The sequence below is a fragment of the Chrysemys picta genome, chromosome 3 (assembly GCF_011386835.1).
Source record: "Chrysemys picta bellii isolate R12L10 chromosome 3, ASM1138683v2, whole genome shotgun sequence".
Taxonomy (NCBI): domain Eukaryota; kingdom Metazoa; phylum Chordata; order Testudines; family Emydidae; genus Chrysemys; species Chrysemys picta.
Genome location: NC_088793.1, coordinates 159,729,356 through 159,745,883, shown reverse-complemented (window position 1 = coordinate 159,745,883; position 16,528 = coordinate 159,729,356). Strand labels below are relative to the sequence as shown.

General features: G+C 44.5%; 1 protein-coding gene across 3 annotated transcripts in view; it reads left to right on the top strand.

Annotated features, from left to right (window-relative positions):
* The first annotated feature begins 1,008 nt into the window (after nt 1-1,008).
* LOC135982679 (centromere protein F-like) overlaps nt 1,009-16,528 on the top strand; it is a 29,287-nt gene continuing 13,767 nt past the window's right edge. Inside the window, exons 1-4 of one of the 3 annotated variants that reach the window (XM_065590633.1) lie at nt 1,009-1,138; nt 7,246-7,347; nt 12,060-12,182; nt 14,523-14,645. In XM_065590633.1, the coding sequence (XP_065446705.1) occupies nt 1,130-1,138; nt 7,246-7,347; nt 12,060-12,182; nt 14,523-14,645 (357 nt within the window). In that variant the 5' untranslated portion in view covers nt 1,009-1,129. Of the gene's footprint in view, nt 1,139-4,498; nt 5,005-7,245; nt 7,348-12,059; nt 12,183-14,522; nt 14,646-16,528 lie in introns of those variants that run through there. The other 2 variants (XM_065590632.1, XM_065590634.1) reach the window with 2 other exon arrangements.

Below are 16,528 nucleotides of genomic sequence, written 5' to 3'. Positions count from 1 at the left end.
GGAGCCGCTCGGGCCGGGGCTGGGGGTGCTCGGCCGGCGCCAGGGCCGGGCTGGCGCCATGGGGCCGGGCCGGCGCACTCGGCTGGGGTCCGTGCTGGGCTGGAGCCAGAGCCGCCGGGGCTGGGGCCGGACTGGGCCGTGCCTCCCAGGAGCCCTCCTCGCGCCCCCTTCCCCCCCTTACCTGTTGCTGCCGCCGCCTGCCCCTGCTTCTTTTCAGACTTCCCGTGAACATCTGATTTGCGGGAAGCAGGGGAGGGGGAGGAACAGGGGGCGGAGCATTCAGGGGAGGAGAGGAGGGGAAGTGAGCTGGGGCGGAGTGGACAGCTGCGGGCCCTCTTAGGCGCGGGGCCCAATTCAGCCGAATCGGCTGAATCGGCCTAAAGCTGGCCCTGATTATGCCTTAGTAATTTGGAGGCAATCCACATAGATATGCTGTACAGGGTGGGAAAATCTGAGTAGCTGCGACAGTTATGTCAGGGAAGGCTGCCTCCCTTCCTCTCCACCTAACAGTTCTGTGTTTATCACTAACCTTGATAGTGGGGCTCTCCTCAAGATTCTCCCTAACACCTCCACAGCTGTCTGGTCACTGTCAGAGCCAAGAGGAAGCGCACAGAGAAGGACATGCTCTGTGAGGTTATGCAGGTCTAAAAGTGAAATGCAAGGGCAATGAGGCAGGGGTGTGAACAGCTGTTGAAGGGGTAGAGGGAGGACAAAAATCAAAAATAAATGCTGCTGCTGCTGACCCAGCTGCTCAAATGAATTGCTGATCAATTATTGATTAAGAATCTCACTGCATTAGTTCACCCACTCCAAAGCATGGATAAATATGGTGTGTTGACAGGGATATAGACTAATTAGAATGTGTAGGCTGCTTTAAAGTACTAATACAGTAAATACCTTTTTAAGTAGAAGGCATCATATTAATCCTTTTTCTTTTAAATTAAGAATTAAACTTTAGAGTTCAAGAACTGGAACATCTGCTACAAGATCAAGAAAAAGAAAAGAAATTCCATATGAACAAACTTCAAGAAATTCAACTCCAGCCGGAGAAAACAAAATTGGAATTCACAGAAAAAAGATTCTGTTTTGCACAAAATTAGAGATGAATTGAATAGAATGACAGCACAACATGATCAAGGTACTGCCCAGGCACTGTACCATGTTGCACCAGGCCTCTTCTGGCTGCTTTTATAATGATTGTTAGCAGTAGTGTGTGTCAAACATTCAGTCATATTTACAAGATTGAAGATACTTGAATAATGTTTCTTAGAACATCCTGAGGATGATGAATTGAAAGTATGCATTATGTTGGACAACCTTAAGTTCTTAATTAGCTTGCCATTTTCTGCAAGGGTCCAAGCACTTCTTAGCAGGTACTTAGCATCTTGCAGCCTCATGCCTTTGAGCATGATTCACTGAAGATCTGGAACATCTTCTCCAGTAGGGCCCTACCAAATTCACAGCCATGAAAAACGCATCACGGACCATGAAATCTGGTCATTTGTGTACTTTTACCCTATTCTATACAGATTTCATGGGGGAGACCAGTGTTTCTCAAATTGAGGGTCCTTACTTCTGTGCTGCCTTCAGAGCTGGGCAGCCGGAGAGCAGTGCCAGTTGGCCAGGCACCCAGTTCTGAAGGCAGTGCCCCACCTGCAACAGCGCAGAAGTAAGGGTGACAATACCATACCATGCCATCCTTACTTCTGTGCTGCTGCTGACAGTAGCTCTGCCTTCAAAGCTGGGCTACCAGCGAGCAGCTGCCACTCTCCGGCCTCCCAGCTTGAAGGCGGCGCCGCCACCAGCAGCAGCACAGTGGTAAGAGTAGCAGCACCGCAAACGCCCCCTCCCACAATAATAGTGTGACTCCTCCCCCCCACCACCACCTTTTTGGATCAGGACCCTACAATTACAACACTGTGACATTTCAGATTTAAATAGCTGAAATCATGAAATTTATGGTTTTTAAAATCCTCTGATGGTAAAATTGACCAAAATGGACTGTAGTCCCTACCAATAATATTACATAGAGCAAGAATGACACCTGGTGGCCAATTGTGACCTTAAAGGGACACTGTCATATAGTTTAACATTTTCAGCCTAAACTACCATAAATTCACGGGAAAGTTATTTGGATTCTAAACTATCGCAGGCTAAATACTTGGGTAAACTCGAGTTAAGAATGAGAGTCCCTTACAATAAATTTGTAGTAATTAAAACTAACAAGTATTAACTTTGAATTTCCTGTATTTTTAAGTTAAACGTAAATCGCAACCCAACATTTAAAAATTTGGAAATGTATCATTAAGGCTCTCAAACCACCTCAACTCTGCCTCGTCAGTGACTCTAGCCTCTAATCTTTCTTCCTGGAAAATGTGCTGTTTTCAAGTCCTTCACATAAGAGTTTGCAAGATTAGGTCTCCATACTGAACTGGTGTTTTGATCAAGGGCTTTTTGTACTGGCTCTAGGACAATTTGTAAAAGCCAGTGTATTATCGGTTTAGTGAACAGACCACTGCCATCCCTTTGTAACTTTTACCCCTTCGAGTGCTTATCCATATGCACAGTTTGCTGACGGTGTGCAATGTACCCCACTCACCCATGTTCAGAGTCTCATGCACCTTGAGCAGCCTCATGTCCTGCACCGAGTGCATAAAAGGGTGGAGCAGGCCAGCCACCACTCAGTTGCTCTCATGCCTCCTGGCTTCAAGAAGAACATGGGCAGTGAGCAGTGCTAACAAAATAACTGGCTCTTTTCAAATTTGTGCATCGTATAGATAGGGATAGTTAGTTGTTGCCCATTGGCATTTTGCTTTTTTAACCAGAATAGCTATTTCTTTCTGGTGCCAGGATGGCTTCTTCTAAGTCCCCTGGATTTACATACTGCCCATCAAACAAGGGCACTATACCCTTTAATGTTTGGCATTTAAAATATTTATTTTGTCTGGGGGAATATCTCTGGAAAATGTTCTATTTGCAAGTCCTTCACTTGCAGGACCTGCAAATCTAGAGAAGCCCTGCTCCAGATGTACTTAATGGGTAAAGCAATGAGACTAGCTTCAGGCCCTGGGTCATATAATCATAGAATATCAGGGTTGGAAGGGACCTCAGGTGGTCATCTAGTCCAACTCCCTGCTCAAAGCCCAACTTATGCTACCTTATGTCCGGACAAAGCGTCTTTAGGACACATCCTGTGTTCCTACTGACAGTTGTCACAGACTTACATCTGAACTAGCAGATTCATCTCCCTCTATTTTTCTCTGAACCACCCGCTTCTAAGGCTGCTGCTATGCTCTCTATGTTGAATGTCAGACGTGCTTTGGCATGTTAATTTGCAAAGGATGAAATCTTTTAGATCTTCATCCAGTTAGGTGCATAGATGACTGTGTGAGGGCCTGTTTAATAAGTGGTTAATATGGATTCTCCTGCTTCATTCAGTATTTATTCTACAGAGCTTAGGAATCATGGCTGATATATTTCTGTTGTGGAAATACGTAAAGCAGCTAGGCTGTTTGGGGAGGCACAGTCTTCCCTACCCGACCCTCCATACAGTTTTGCACCCCGATGTGGTCCTCGGGCCAAAAAATTTGCCCACCCCTGCTTTAGGAGCAGAGGGACTTGCCTACTTTCAAATGTTAGGCTGTCTTTTATTTTGATCTTAACTCTGAATTACCTTGGTTTCTAATGCTTGATTTTGTTTGTTTTTAATAACTGCAGCATTATTATGAATTTAAAAAAACACTTACATGTACTGTCAACTTTACTCACAGATGTTAATGATTTGTTTGGTTTGGTTTCTGCCTGGGGATTTTCTTGATTATTTTTTTAAGACATTTTGAAATCTTTTCCATGCAAAGAAAGAAAGCTGGCAGAAAGTCCCCGGTGTTATGCAGAGAACAATGGGGGAGCTAAGTAACAGGGAAGATTGTAGTGCTTAGAAGTACGATAGGGGTTAACCAGTCTGTATTCCTCAGGTTCTGTTGTTACCAGGAGGACTGCAGGTTCTGGTGGAGCTTCTGAACTTTGCAGGCACTCTGAGTTGAGATTAGTGGAGAAACTCTGAGGGGCTACAGGAATTCCTGAGAACATGGGGAAGTCCAGCTGAATGTTTTGGCCTCTGCCAATTGCTGCAGCTCCACAATTTTCCTGTGCATTTGGTAGAACATTGTAGCTCATGCAAGTCATGGATTCCATGATTCTTCATATTTATCTTTAGCTTAACTCTTTTCCCATCCCCTTTGTGCCCCTCCATACACACTTAGATGAAAGAAGTTATGTTGCCGTGGAGAAAGGGACCTCCACATGTGTCTTCTGTAGATGTGATAGTTGTCACCTACCCTTTGCTGTCAGGGTTTTAATGGATGCATGCAGATTCTGCTGCCTACTTAAGAATGTTACACCCTATCTACAGGATGCTGAAGATTATACCATCAGATGAATGGGGGTTAAGAATTTCCCTCTGGAGAGGTACAGTAAGGGCTGTTCTTTGCTACCTCTGTGAGGAGCACATCGAGAGACGGTCTTGGCTGGGAGTAGGTTGAGGCCAGGGACATTGAGCCAATCCAGTGTTATTACCATGTTTGTATACAGATGTTCAAGTAATTTAACAATGAGAACTTTTGACCTGTGACTAGGCCCTCTCCACTTCAGTGACTGATAGCAAATTGCAGAGGAAAGATTGATTGGTTGCTACTTCTGATGTCACAATGATGCTACTTATGAATCACCTGAGTTACTGAGCAAATTGCAGAGGAAAGATTGATTGGTTGCTACTTCTGATGTCACAATGATGCTACTTATAAATCACCTGAGTTACTGGCATAGCTCTGTCACCATAACCTCTAGGTGTGACTGTTAAGAGCTTTTCTTATTACAGTCTAGCTTCTTTAAATGAGTTGGAAATCTGATTGAATTATATTATATTATTACATTATATTATTAAATATGGAATATATGAAGAGTCTGGGGTGGTCTGTCGGTGGAATATTCAAAGCCAAGAAAAAGGTGAGAGAACAAGTGGTGAATTTTATTAATATTGTGATTTTTTTTTAATTGTTTTCTTTGGCAAAGTAAGAAACTATTTTATGCAGAAAATTAATGTCATCTAAAGTGTAACTCTGCTAAACTTGGAAAGTAGATTAATTTATTATACTGTGAAACAGGCATTTTGAGTTCCATTTTAAATGCCAATGTCAACCTGTTGGGTGAGAACCAAATCCACTTCAATTTAGGCTGAAACAATTTATTTTAGCCTTTATTATATATGTTTTCAGACAATGCTACTGTCACCTATGAATTACATAAACATGCAAAAAAAAGATAAGACAAGAAAAGGAAATGCTCAAGTTATCTTTCTTGGGGACAGGGTGACTCTTTTCAAATCTCTGCTATGCTTGGCTATTTTTCCCCTGTATCTTCTCCACTATTATGTCAATCATCTATTTTTTTTAATCCTCTGTTCTGTAACTTTGCACAGACTCAGTATAGCAAGCTACCTCATCTGTGTCTTTATCCGTATATATTCCACTCTAACCCCCTAATTAAAAATCACAATAACTAACCCAAATTAATACATTTTTTGCTTATTCTGCTAAAACTTACTTATATCTATGGAGTTCCCAATGCATCTATTCCTTGCTGTCACGCTCACTGGCTCCATGCAGTTGTACTTACATTACGGCAATTTTTATTCTTTTTACTCATCTGTTTTTGTGGTCTTGAGTTTTTACTTGTTGGACGGGTGGAGGATGAGGGATTGTACCTGACTTACTGAAAGCTAACAGCTCTCTTCTCTACCCTGCTCTCTGCTTGGTCAAGAACTTTATATCTGAGACACACAAACCAGTTTTCTGATTTACAGACTATTTCAGCAAAATCTGATGATCTAAAGCAGCAGAAATACATACAAAAAGCAAAAATTCCTTCCTATTTTCTTATAGTCTTATATATAATAATTTCTCTAACATTACTTAGTACATATTTGACTAACACAATTCATTACACAGTTCTCCAACAAAGCTTAACTATGTATGTGCTTGCTCATGGTGGCTCCATAATTTACAGTAGAACTTCAGAGTTACGAACACCAGAGTTACAAACTGATCAGTCAACCACACAAATCTCATTTGGAACCAGAAGAACACAATTAGGCAGCAGCAGAGACACCCCCTTTCCCTCCCCCCGCCCCCCGCAAAAGGCAAATACAGTACTGTACTATGTTAAACTACTAAGAAATAAAGCAAAAGAAGCATTTTTTCACATCCCTTTAAAATTATATTCAAGTAAATTGTTCATCTTCTATTTTAAAAGCATCCAACCATGAAGATGATTTAAATCTTAGCAGCAGTTCACTTTTTTATTACCTTTAAAAATAGTTACTTGTCTTAAAGAAAAGATTTCAGAAAATAAAAATGTGTTCTGTGGAGAGAAAAACAGTTATTCTGCTAGGACAGCTTTCTGGTAAATTGGTTGTAGGTCTCCCTAACATGCTGTGAATACAATGAAACTGTAAGAGGCAAAGGAGCGGCGGTAGTATTGTGTTCTGAGAAAATGTATAGTAGTGTGCTTTGGACAACTTTCAGACTTTTATCAGCAGATTGTTTTCACAATAGAAATTACACTGGGAATTTATTAAATGGGGTTTCAGTGTACTCTAGTTCTTTATAAACCACCAAAATTACAAGCAATATATTATTTTAATAAAATGACAGATAAACTGAAACACTTCTAATAGGAGAATTTCCTCTAAAAAGGAAATTCTTAGCATATTGATTTTCAGTTTAAAATTTCAGTCTAACCTACTTTAAACAATGAAAATTCTTCTGTTCTTGCTGTTCAAAATAGTTCACTCATTTTTTTTCAGTTGAATCAATGTGCTGATTCACTGTAAATTGAAAGTTGCATTGAATTTATCTCTTGTGCCTAAACACTTCTAGTTTTTTTTAGTTTTTGCTGCTCATTTATTGAAACTTAGCACACACTTGTACTATAGCCAAGTGTAATCTGTTATCAGTTTGGGATGGGAGACCTGTGTGGGTGTTTACTAGGTCATGGAAGACTGTAAGCAGTTTTGGGGCAGAGACCATGACTTCCTCGTATGTATGTGGGGTTTTTTTGTTGGTTTTTTTTAACAGTGCCTACTAAAGTGGGGTTTCAATCCTGATTGCGGGGGCGGGATTGCTATTGTAGTACAAATAATAAATATTCCCCTTGCATCACTGTGATTTATGATTAAACTTTTTATAGACTGAAATGATGGAGCAAACCATGGAAAGAGTACAGAAATGGCAAAGAGAAGTTGAAATTAATCGTCGCTCCTTAGAAGAGAAAAGAAAAGAACGGGAAAAGGTAAGACAAGACCCATTTTTTCACAAGTTTAAAGTTGCCTCCAGACTGCTGTTACCAGAGTGAACAAGTTGTTCCTTGAGTATTTGTCCATGTAGATCCCACTCTAGGTGCATATGTGCCTCAGGCACGCAAGATTGGATTCTTCTTCTTTGAGTGCTTGCTCATGTCGATTCCATATTTGATGTGTGCGCGCCCCCTAGGGCCGGCTTTGGCAACCTCTGGAGCCCTGTGCTTATGCGCTGGTACATTGGGCCCTGCTGGTCCCATGCCCTCTCAGTTCCTTCTTTCCACCAGTGACGGTTGTTGGAACGCTTCCTGTTTTCACAAGTCCGATAGTGGTTTCTCTAACTTTGGACTCTGAGTTTTTCTTGTATATCGTTACTGTAGTGTTAGCAGTTAGCATTTAGGAGCGGAATCCCATTAGGGACATAGCCCCAAGGACGGGGTATGGCCCGGTCCCTGGGGTTTAAGCCATGGGCTGGGTGCAGCAAACCTATGTCTATTAGTGACCTGAACACGAGCTGCCTTAAGTGCCTCAGAGAGGTACATATTAAAGAGAAGTGTAGGATCTGCAAAAACTTCAGACCTCGCTCTGACAGGGATATCTGATTAAAAGCTATGTTGATGGAGGCTGCCCTGTGCCCTGCGTTGGAACCATGCCGCTGGAGATTGTGGTGCTCAAGTGTAGTTGGCTACAGCAACTACACTTCCCCAAGTGAGGGACCTTCCTGGGACCAAAGTATTGTCTTCCTGGACCTAATGATCTCCCCGCTGTCCCTGTTAGAGCCTTTATCACCTCTCTATCAAGACAGGATTTTTGGTGACTGTTATCTCTGCTCAAAGGATAAGCTAGCTTTAGGCGTTAATGGCAGGACCTCTTTTACTATATTTCACAAAGACAAGATGACTGTTCTTTGATCTCGCCCTAGGTTCTTATTCAGAGTGGTCTCCGGCTTTTGTTTGCATCAGGGCATAGACCCTCAGTGTTTCCCCCCAAACCTCATTTGACTCCTGGAGAGGCAAAACTTCATATGAGTGGTGTCTTTAGGGCACTTTTCTACCACCTCCATAGAACAAAGCCTTTCCATAACTGGCCTAGAACTTTTTTTGTAATATTTGGGACAGGTCTAGAGGGCTCATTGTTTCAACCCAGAGACTTTTGAAATGGATATTTGACTGCATAAAGATCTTCTGTGAACTAAATAAATTAGATCCAACTTCTCATATTATAGGGTTACCATATTTCAGCAAGCAAAAAAGAGGACGGGAGGAGCCCCGCCCTAGCCCCACCCCCATCCTGCCCTAGCCCCACCCCTACCCCTCCCACTTCCCGCCCCCCTCAGAACCCATAACCCTCTCCCCAGCTCCTTGTCCCCTGACTGCCCCCTCCTGGGACCCCTGCCCCTAACTGCCCCCCAGGACTCCACCCCCTACCTAAGCCTCCCTGCCTCTTGTCCCCTGACTGCCCCCTCTTGAGACCCCCCCCAATCCTAACTGGCCTCCTAGGATCCTACCCTCTACCTGTACCCTGACTGCTCCAACCCTTATCCACACCCCCACCCCCAGACAGACCCCTGGGACTCCCACACCCCATCCAACCACTCCCCACCCCCTGACAACACCCCCAGAACTCCCGACCCATCTAAACCCCTCTGCTCTCAGTCCCATTGACTGCTCCGATTCCTCTCCCCACTCCTGCCCCCTGACAGCCCCCCCAGAACTCCCAACTCCCCCCTCGCTCCTTGTCCCCTGACTGCCCCCTACTGGGATCCCTGCTCCTAACTGCCCTCCAGAACCCCACCCCTTACCTAAGCCTCTCTGTTCCTTATCCCCTAACTGCCCCTTCCTAAGACCCCCCCCCAACTGCCCTCCCAGGACCCTACCCGCTACCTGCCCAAAACCTTATCCATACTCCCCCCAGAAAGCTCCCCCCGAACTCGCAACCCCCCATCTCTTGACTGCCCCATCCAAAACCTCCCTGCCCCTTCTCCGATTCCCTGGCCCCCTTCTTGTTGGCCTTCGCCTAACGTCTGTCTCTGTGAGCTTGCTCAGGAACGCCCAGAGCCGTTCATCCCGGCAGGCTGGCAGGCAGGGGAGGAGGAGCGGGGGCAGAGCTCCAGACTGCCGGAGGCGATCTGCGAATGCAGAGAGGGAGGGAGGGAGGGAGTGATCTCTGCTGCAGGGGGGAGGAGGAGGGGCTCTCTCTGGCTGTCGGAGCCCCATGTAAGTGGCACCATCCAGCCGGCTACCCTGTTAATCGCGCACGCTTGCATGGGGTGGGGGAAGTCCGGACATTTACAAATTCCCCCCAGACGCTATTTTTAGCTCAAAAATCCGGACATGTCCGGGGGAATCCGGATGAATGGTAACCCTATCATATTAAAGCAAACTATACTAGGCCCCAAGTGACATGGGCATGCTTGAGGAAGGTTCCTATGTCAGAAATTTGGTAGGGAGCCAGTTGGAGCTCATTGCATACTTTTACTCAGCACTACTCGCTAGTTGCAACTACTAGATCTGATGCCCAGTTTGTTAGGGCAGTCCTGCAGTCTTTATGTAAATTAGACTCTTGACATCCCCCTCCATAGGGAGATAACTGTTAGTCACCTAAAGTGAGATCCATGTTAACAGATAGTGGGAGACTTACCTTACAGTAATTCTGGTTCTTCTGGCTGTTCTGCCCACATGGACCCCACGACCAGTCCTCTTTCTCTACTATTGTGAAATCCACTAGTTTTGGGATTCTGTATTGGAAAAGAAACTGAGAAGTGGCTGGGCCTGCTTTGCCCGCAGGTGTTATGTGTGTGTGAGGGTGGTGCGTGTGTGTGTGCGTGCATATTAAGATACCTGCTGATGCTACACTGTGCACTGTCAACCCAAAAGAACCCAATCTCATGCACATGGGGCACGTGCACACCTAGAGCAGGATCCATGTAGCCAAAACATCTCAAAAGAAACCAGTTAGTGTAAGGAAAATAACTTTTTTGTAACATGATATTCTGATTTTGCCACTAAGGGGCAAATTTTAGTAGCTCGTATTCAAATTGAGGGAAAGTTAGTGGGAAAATATTTTAAGTATCTCCACTCTGACCTTCCCTCTTTCATTTTTTTCTCCTTTGTCACACTCTCCCTTGCTACTTTTCTTTGGATTTTTTCTTTTCTTTTAGTTTGGCAGCTGGATGGATCTGCATTTGTTAGTGAAACAATTTATTGGCCTACCACGAATTAAATTGACTAAAGCCATGTTCCCTACCTGTTGATAATAGTAGTCTGGTGGTTATAACTTGGTAAGAGGAAGTGAATCCGTATTTCTTCAAGGTAGGCTGGGCAGGCAGGCTACCAATTTGTTCACCTCTAATTTATAGTTAGACGATAAAAAAATCAGAAAAAAGCGTGAACATTTTGCTAGTAATTGGCTCACTTATTCCTGAGTGTGACCCTCCCCACCTGCCTTCTTCTGCTCCTGGCAGGCCAGCCCAGGGTAGGAGTGGGCCTTTGGAAAGGGTATGAGGGCAGAGAGGCTGGGGATAAGTGGGGGAGACATAAAGATTTGGGGAAATGGATCACTGGGATCCAAGAGGGTTGGGGACTTCATAGGATGGGTCTCTGGCTGGCAATGAGAGTGGGAACAGGCTGTGGGGGTACTTGAGGACATGGGATGGAGCAGGTGTCTTGCTGGAGGATAGGAGGGTGCTTAGGAGAAAGCAGAGGGGAAGCACTAGCACTTCACTACCTTCTCCATCTGACAAACCTGCTATGATTTGTTAGAGGGGAGTCCTGCAACTGCTGCCAAGAGAAGTTTGGCAGAGAGGTTTGTTGCCAGGAGACGCCACTAGTGCTTTCCCTTCCCTATCTTCCTCCACTTTCTGCTCCCCCACTTAGCTCTTTCTTTTCCTTACCAACCTCAACACCCTCTACTAAAAGTCCTATGCCCCTCATAGCCCTATTCCCCAACATAAATTCCCTCTCAAATTCATGTAGAGCCCCAACCATAAGGACCGTGGGGCTGGGAAGAAGCCTCAAAAACTAATTATACCTGGATGGATATCTACTTTGCATCTCCTAAAGATTGCAGGAGATGGGCTAGATTCCTAAGGATCTTCGGAGGTGTGCATTAGTGAAGTTCTGCTCCCCCCGAACTGAGGCGGGAGGAGTGAATGCCCCTCTACCAAACTTCTGTTGCTACTCAGTCTTATGTTCAGTCAAATTGAAAAAAACTAAGGCAGTTTCCTCACAAAAAACATTTTTACAGCAGTAAGTTAAACATGTAATCATAGCAAAGAAGGGAATTTTTTCCCCCAAAGGATCATGATTATTGGGGATTAGTCTGGTTGCTTAGTTGTAATGCTCAATGTTGTTATGGAGATCTACTTTTGAATTGATACATAAGCTTCATTCCATTATTTGCTAGTATTTTTTTGATCCACCTGTGTTGGTGTAACAGATTCAGTAGGCTACTCTGATTGGCCACACTGAGTCCTGGCCATTAGTGGCCATAACCGAATTTAGGCTTTACTTAAAAATGGTTTTTAAACTCTTTTTGCTTCTGTAAGAGAGGGCTTTAGTGTAATTAGTAACTATTTACAGAGACTATTTACAGTCCCTCCCCCATGTTTTCCAGTGTTAATAGTTATAGTAACTTGACTAGAAACATGTAACAGGAGTGTGTTTCTCCCTCCTCCCTCCCCCTTCCCCATCTTCTACATTTCTAGGAAGTATTACGTCAGCTCCGTGCTTTACAGACAGTGGCCCAGCAGTGCAAGGAGATGAAACTCAACCAGGACTTGCAGCAAGCCAAGAACGATTACGATGGTCTACGGGCAGAACTTGACAACGTAGGATTTTTAATATCTGAACTATTCAAATGGAAGTGGTGATGCTGAGTTTTTATTTTATGTAAAATTTTAACTGTCCTCTTTTTTGTGTTTAAAGATCTATACGTGACTAATATTTAAGGGCAACTAAATACATGACAGGTCAGAGCAAGCTGCGCTATGTTCCTGTCACAGGGTGAGCTGGTCCATTCAAAGACTGGGGCACAGCTGCACTTTTTCTCAGGTTTAGCCCATCTCCCTGTATGATGGGAATGAATACAAGGGTCATGTGACAGAAGCATGCATCTAAACAGGCCTGCTGGTTTAGATGCATGGCAGCCTGTAGTCATTCAAGAGAGAGACCCCCCCCCCACGCCCCAAAAGTTCAGAGAGACACACTCTCTCTCCTTAGTTCCCAGGCAGAGAGCCTGTGAAGAGGACAAGTGACAATTTTCCAGAACTCTAAGGCAGAAGACTTTGGGGGGAAGAGATTTACAAGGAACTGGAAACTGTGCAGGGATAAGCCTCCATTGATGGACCTGCAGGATGCAGAAATCCCAGCTAAGAGAGGGGCTGGACTGCAGGGATGGGCATGTTCTGATAAAAACCTGGAAAAACTTGAGGCATTATAAACGGAAAGGAATAATTGAGGCTGGTAAGGGTATGTTTGAGTGTTGTGTTATGATAATAAACCAAACTGGAAGAGAGCACTACTGTAAAATCACCACATGTGATAGCTGGTTTGATGCAAGATTGAAGGTAAACTGAGGTAGCAGATGGGCCCAAAGGCAGTTTGGGGGTAATGCCCTGGAACCCTTCCCTTTAGACTTGTTCGGATTTGAGCACTGCTTCTTTTCTACCCACACTCTCTAATAGAAAACTGCTTTTTTTATTTTTGATACACATGGTCTACACTGACTTAATACAGAGGTTCTAAATTTGTCCACGATAGCTGTCCGGCATAGCTATGTGAGCACATTAATCAAACATTTTCTACAGAGGAGAAAATACTAACCACTACACATACTCTTCTTTCCATGTTTACTCTTGAAACACTCGCTTCATACTGAAACTTGGACGTCTAAAGGTTTTTATCCAGAAAAGCGTACTCCTTTCTAGAATGGAACTAAATTATTTCATTCTCATTTTTTTCTCTCGATGTTGGTAATAAATTTACTTCCTTTTTAATTTGGAGTACTATAGAGCTCTTATGACAGATATAAAACAGATTAAAAAGGTTGAAAACCAGGTAGAATTTGGTGGTGTCACAGTTATGGTCTCGTTAACTTCCTGGTTTAGATAGCGATATAAAGTCAGGTGATAAATTTAAGATTGAGCATAGCACTACACTAATTTCCCTTATCCCCAAAGAATGTGGTTCTGGAGACAGAGGTGCAAGCTGAATGTCTTTGTTGGTCCATAAATACAGGGTATTAAGGTGTACAAATACTGGTTTTTAAGAACATGTAACCTATTCCTTGAATATATAGTAAGTGGGAAAGGTAGAGTAATTTGTCAATCTCTTGATATTTGTGTGAGAGAAATAAAGCATCTGACTTGCTGTACCCAAACAAAAAGTGAGAACTGTGTTTTTCTCCGACATTTGGATTGTACAGAACTGAGTCTAGTTTGGTATTGATCCTTTCTGTTTGTTGGCTGTTCAATGGCATATTTGGTGATAGCTGATCATCAGTCCAACACCTAAACGTTACCTCTCAAATGAGCAGTTGAGGACTGAGTGGGAATGGGGAAGCATCTTCTAAACCTAATAGGTGCTTGCTTTGACAAAATACGTTACGTTAAAAAAAATTGAGAGCAAGTGTTAAATCTGCTGCCCTTACGATTGAACTTAAAAGAGAGCTCTGGTTAGGATTCCCAATGATTAACAGACTGTACTATAAATATTGCTTAAATTATGAATATATTTATACATTACAACTATATACTTGAAAATGTGCCTGAAAATATTTTTCATATCCTTGCCCAGTCTTGAGTTAAAGATTTGTGTTACCTTAACATGTACTGTTTTTGGTATGATACAGAATCTAGAACCCGGGACTGGACAGTGAAAGGAGGATGGATTTTTCAGATATCTGGCCTATTTTTAATTGTACTTTTTTAAAGCCATCATGCTGAGTTTCAAGGATTAGGGCCAAATTCTGCTCTTAGTTATACAACGCAGAAGTCAACAGTTACTCCAAAGTTCTTTCTGTAAGAGGAAGCAGAACATAGCTTATTCTTTTTGCTTTGTTTTATAACGTATCTTTGGAGCTCATCATTTCAAGGGACATCAGGAATTTTTAATTTTTTTAAATAGATTAAATATGACTACAAATAAAATGTGATGTGCTTTCCTCATAGGCAATAGCAGTGAAACATCATTTTGAAAACAACTCCAATGAGCTTACAAAGAGGCTGTGCAGAGCAGAAGAGGCTTTACTGGCAAGCCAGTCAAAGCAAAATGAGTTGAGGAGAAACTTTGAGGTAAAGAAATCAGAGGGGCAACTGGAATAATTAACAATTTAAACTGGAAATCAGTAAGAACTGGTGCCATTTAGGCCTTACGACTCACAGGGGAACTCTGCAAGCTGTGTGTTGCAGAATAGTGTATTTCCACCAGAAGTTGTGTTTCGATACTGTCTTAATCTGGCTGTCCTTTTTTGGACCATCTTAAGACTGTGACAATGTTCCTCCTCTGCCTTGGTGAGCCCTGCACTTATTGGTGGATTTGCTTGCCTCAGAGATTCATGGCAGCCCTCAGTTTGGACACTTTTGTGGCTCAAACCTGCCGTTCATTCAGCTAACCTCATCACTGGCCAGCATGGGGAAAAGGAAGGAGAACAATCCCCGCAGTCTCTGCTGACCCACCTTGGGTCAGGGGGACAGGCCAGGGACCTTCCCCTCTGGTGGGACTCACAGTCCAAGTCAACTCCTCTTAGGGTGACCAGATGTCCCGATTTTATAGGGACAGTCCCGATTTTTGGGTCTTTTTCTTATATAGGCTCCTATTACCCCCCACCCCCTGTCCCGATTTTTGACACTTGCTGTCTGGTCACCCTGACTCCTCTTATATCCAATAGGGGGAAGGGAGAGGGGGGAACCTTGGCCTGCCCTTTACTCTGGGTTTCAGCCCAGGGCCCTGTGGATCGCAGCTGTCTACAGAGTTTCATGTAACACCTGTGTGACAGCTACAACTCCCTGCCCTACTTCCCCATAGCCTCCTCCCAACACCTTCTTTATCCTCACTACAGGACTTCCCTCCTGATTCCAGATAGCGTTTGTACTCCTCGGTCTTCCAACAGCACGCCCTCTCACTCTCAGCTCCTTGCGCACCCTTCACTGACTGAAGTGAGGTCCTTTTTAAACCAGGTGCCCTGATTAGCCTGCCTATCTTAATTGATTCTAGCAGCTTCTTAATTGGCTCCAGGTGTCCTAATTAGCCTGCCTGCCTTAATTGGTTTCAGAAAATTCCTGATTTTTCTGAAACTGCCCCGTTATCTTACCCAGGGAAAAGGGACCTGCTTAATCTGGGGCTAATATATCTGCCTTCTCTCACTCTCCTGTAGCGGGCCCCTGCCCTGTGGACCCAACCGGCCTCCCCGCCCTTTCACCGTAAGCCAGCTATACGACTTGAAGCTGGTTCGTTTCCAGACTGCGCCAAGGAAACATCTATATACGCTCGTGCTCCACACCCTGCACTTCCTCACTCTCGCGTCACACCCCGACACAAAGTGGCGGGACCTCCTGCCACTTCTAGAGGGTGAGGAGCCCCGGTGGGCCAGCCTATACTCCACCCTGCTCCCAAGGCCTGCCGGGGATATCAGTTGGCCGCTCCTTCATGGGGCCGTGACCACGGGCATGTACTTGGGGCGGTTCACCCCCGTCCCGGGACACCTGCCTCTTCTGTGGCGTGAGGGAGACCCTGGCGCACATTTACCTGGAGTACGCCAGGCTGAAGCCCCTATTCCGGGTCCTCACAGATATCCTGTTGCGTTTCTGGCTGCACTTTTCCCCCCACCTCCTTATTTATGCACTCTCTATCCGTGGCCCCACAAAGTCATGGGACCTCCTGGTCAACCTCCTCTTGGTCCTGGCTAAAATGGCCATCTATAAAACCAGGGAGAGGAGGTTGGCGGATGGAGTCTCCTATGACTGTGGGGCCTCTTTCTGATCCTCCGTCCATTCATGCATCTGGGCAGAGTTCCTCTGGGCGGCGTCCACTGACTCCCTTGACGCCTTCGAGGAGCAGTGGGCACTGTCCGGGGTTCTCTTCTCAGTGTCCCATTCAGGTTCCCTTCGGACCCTTTGACCGCACTCCTGTCCCTGTTATTTCATTAGTTGTCCCCCAAAATCACTTGGTTTCCAGG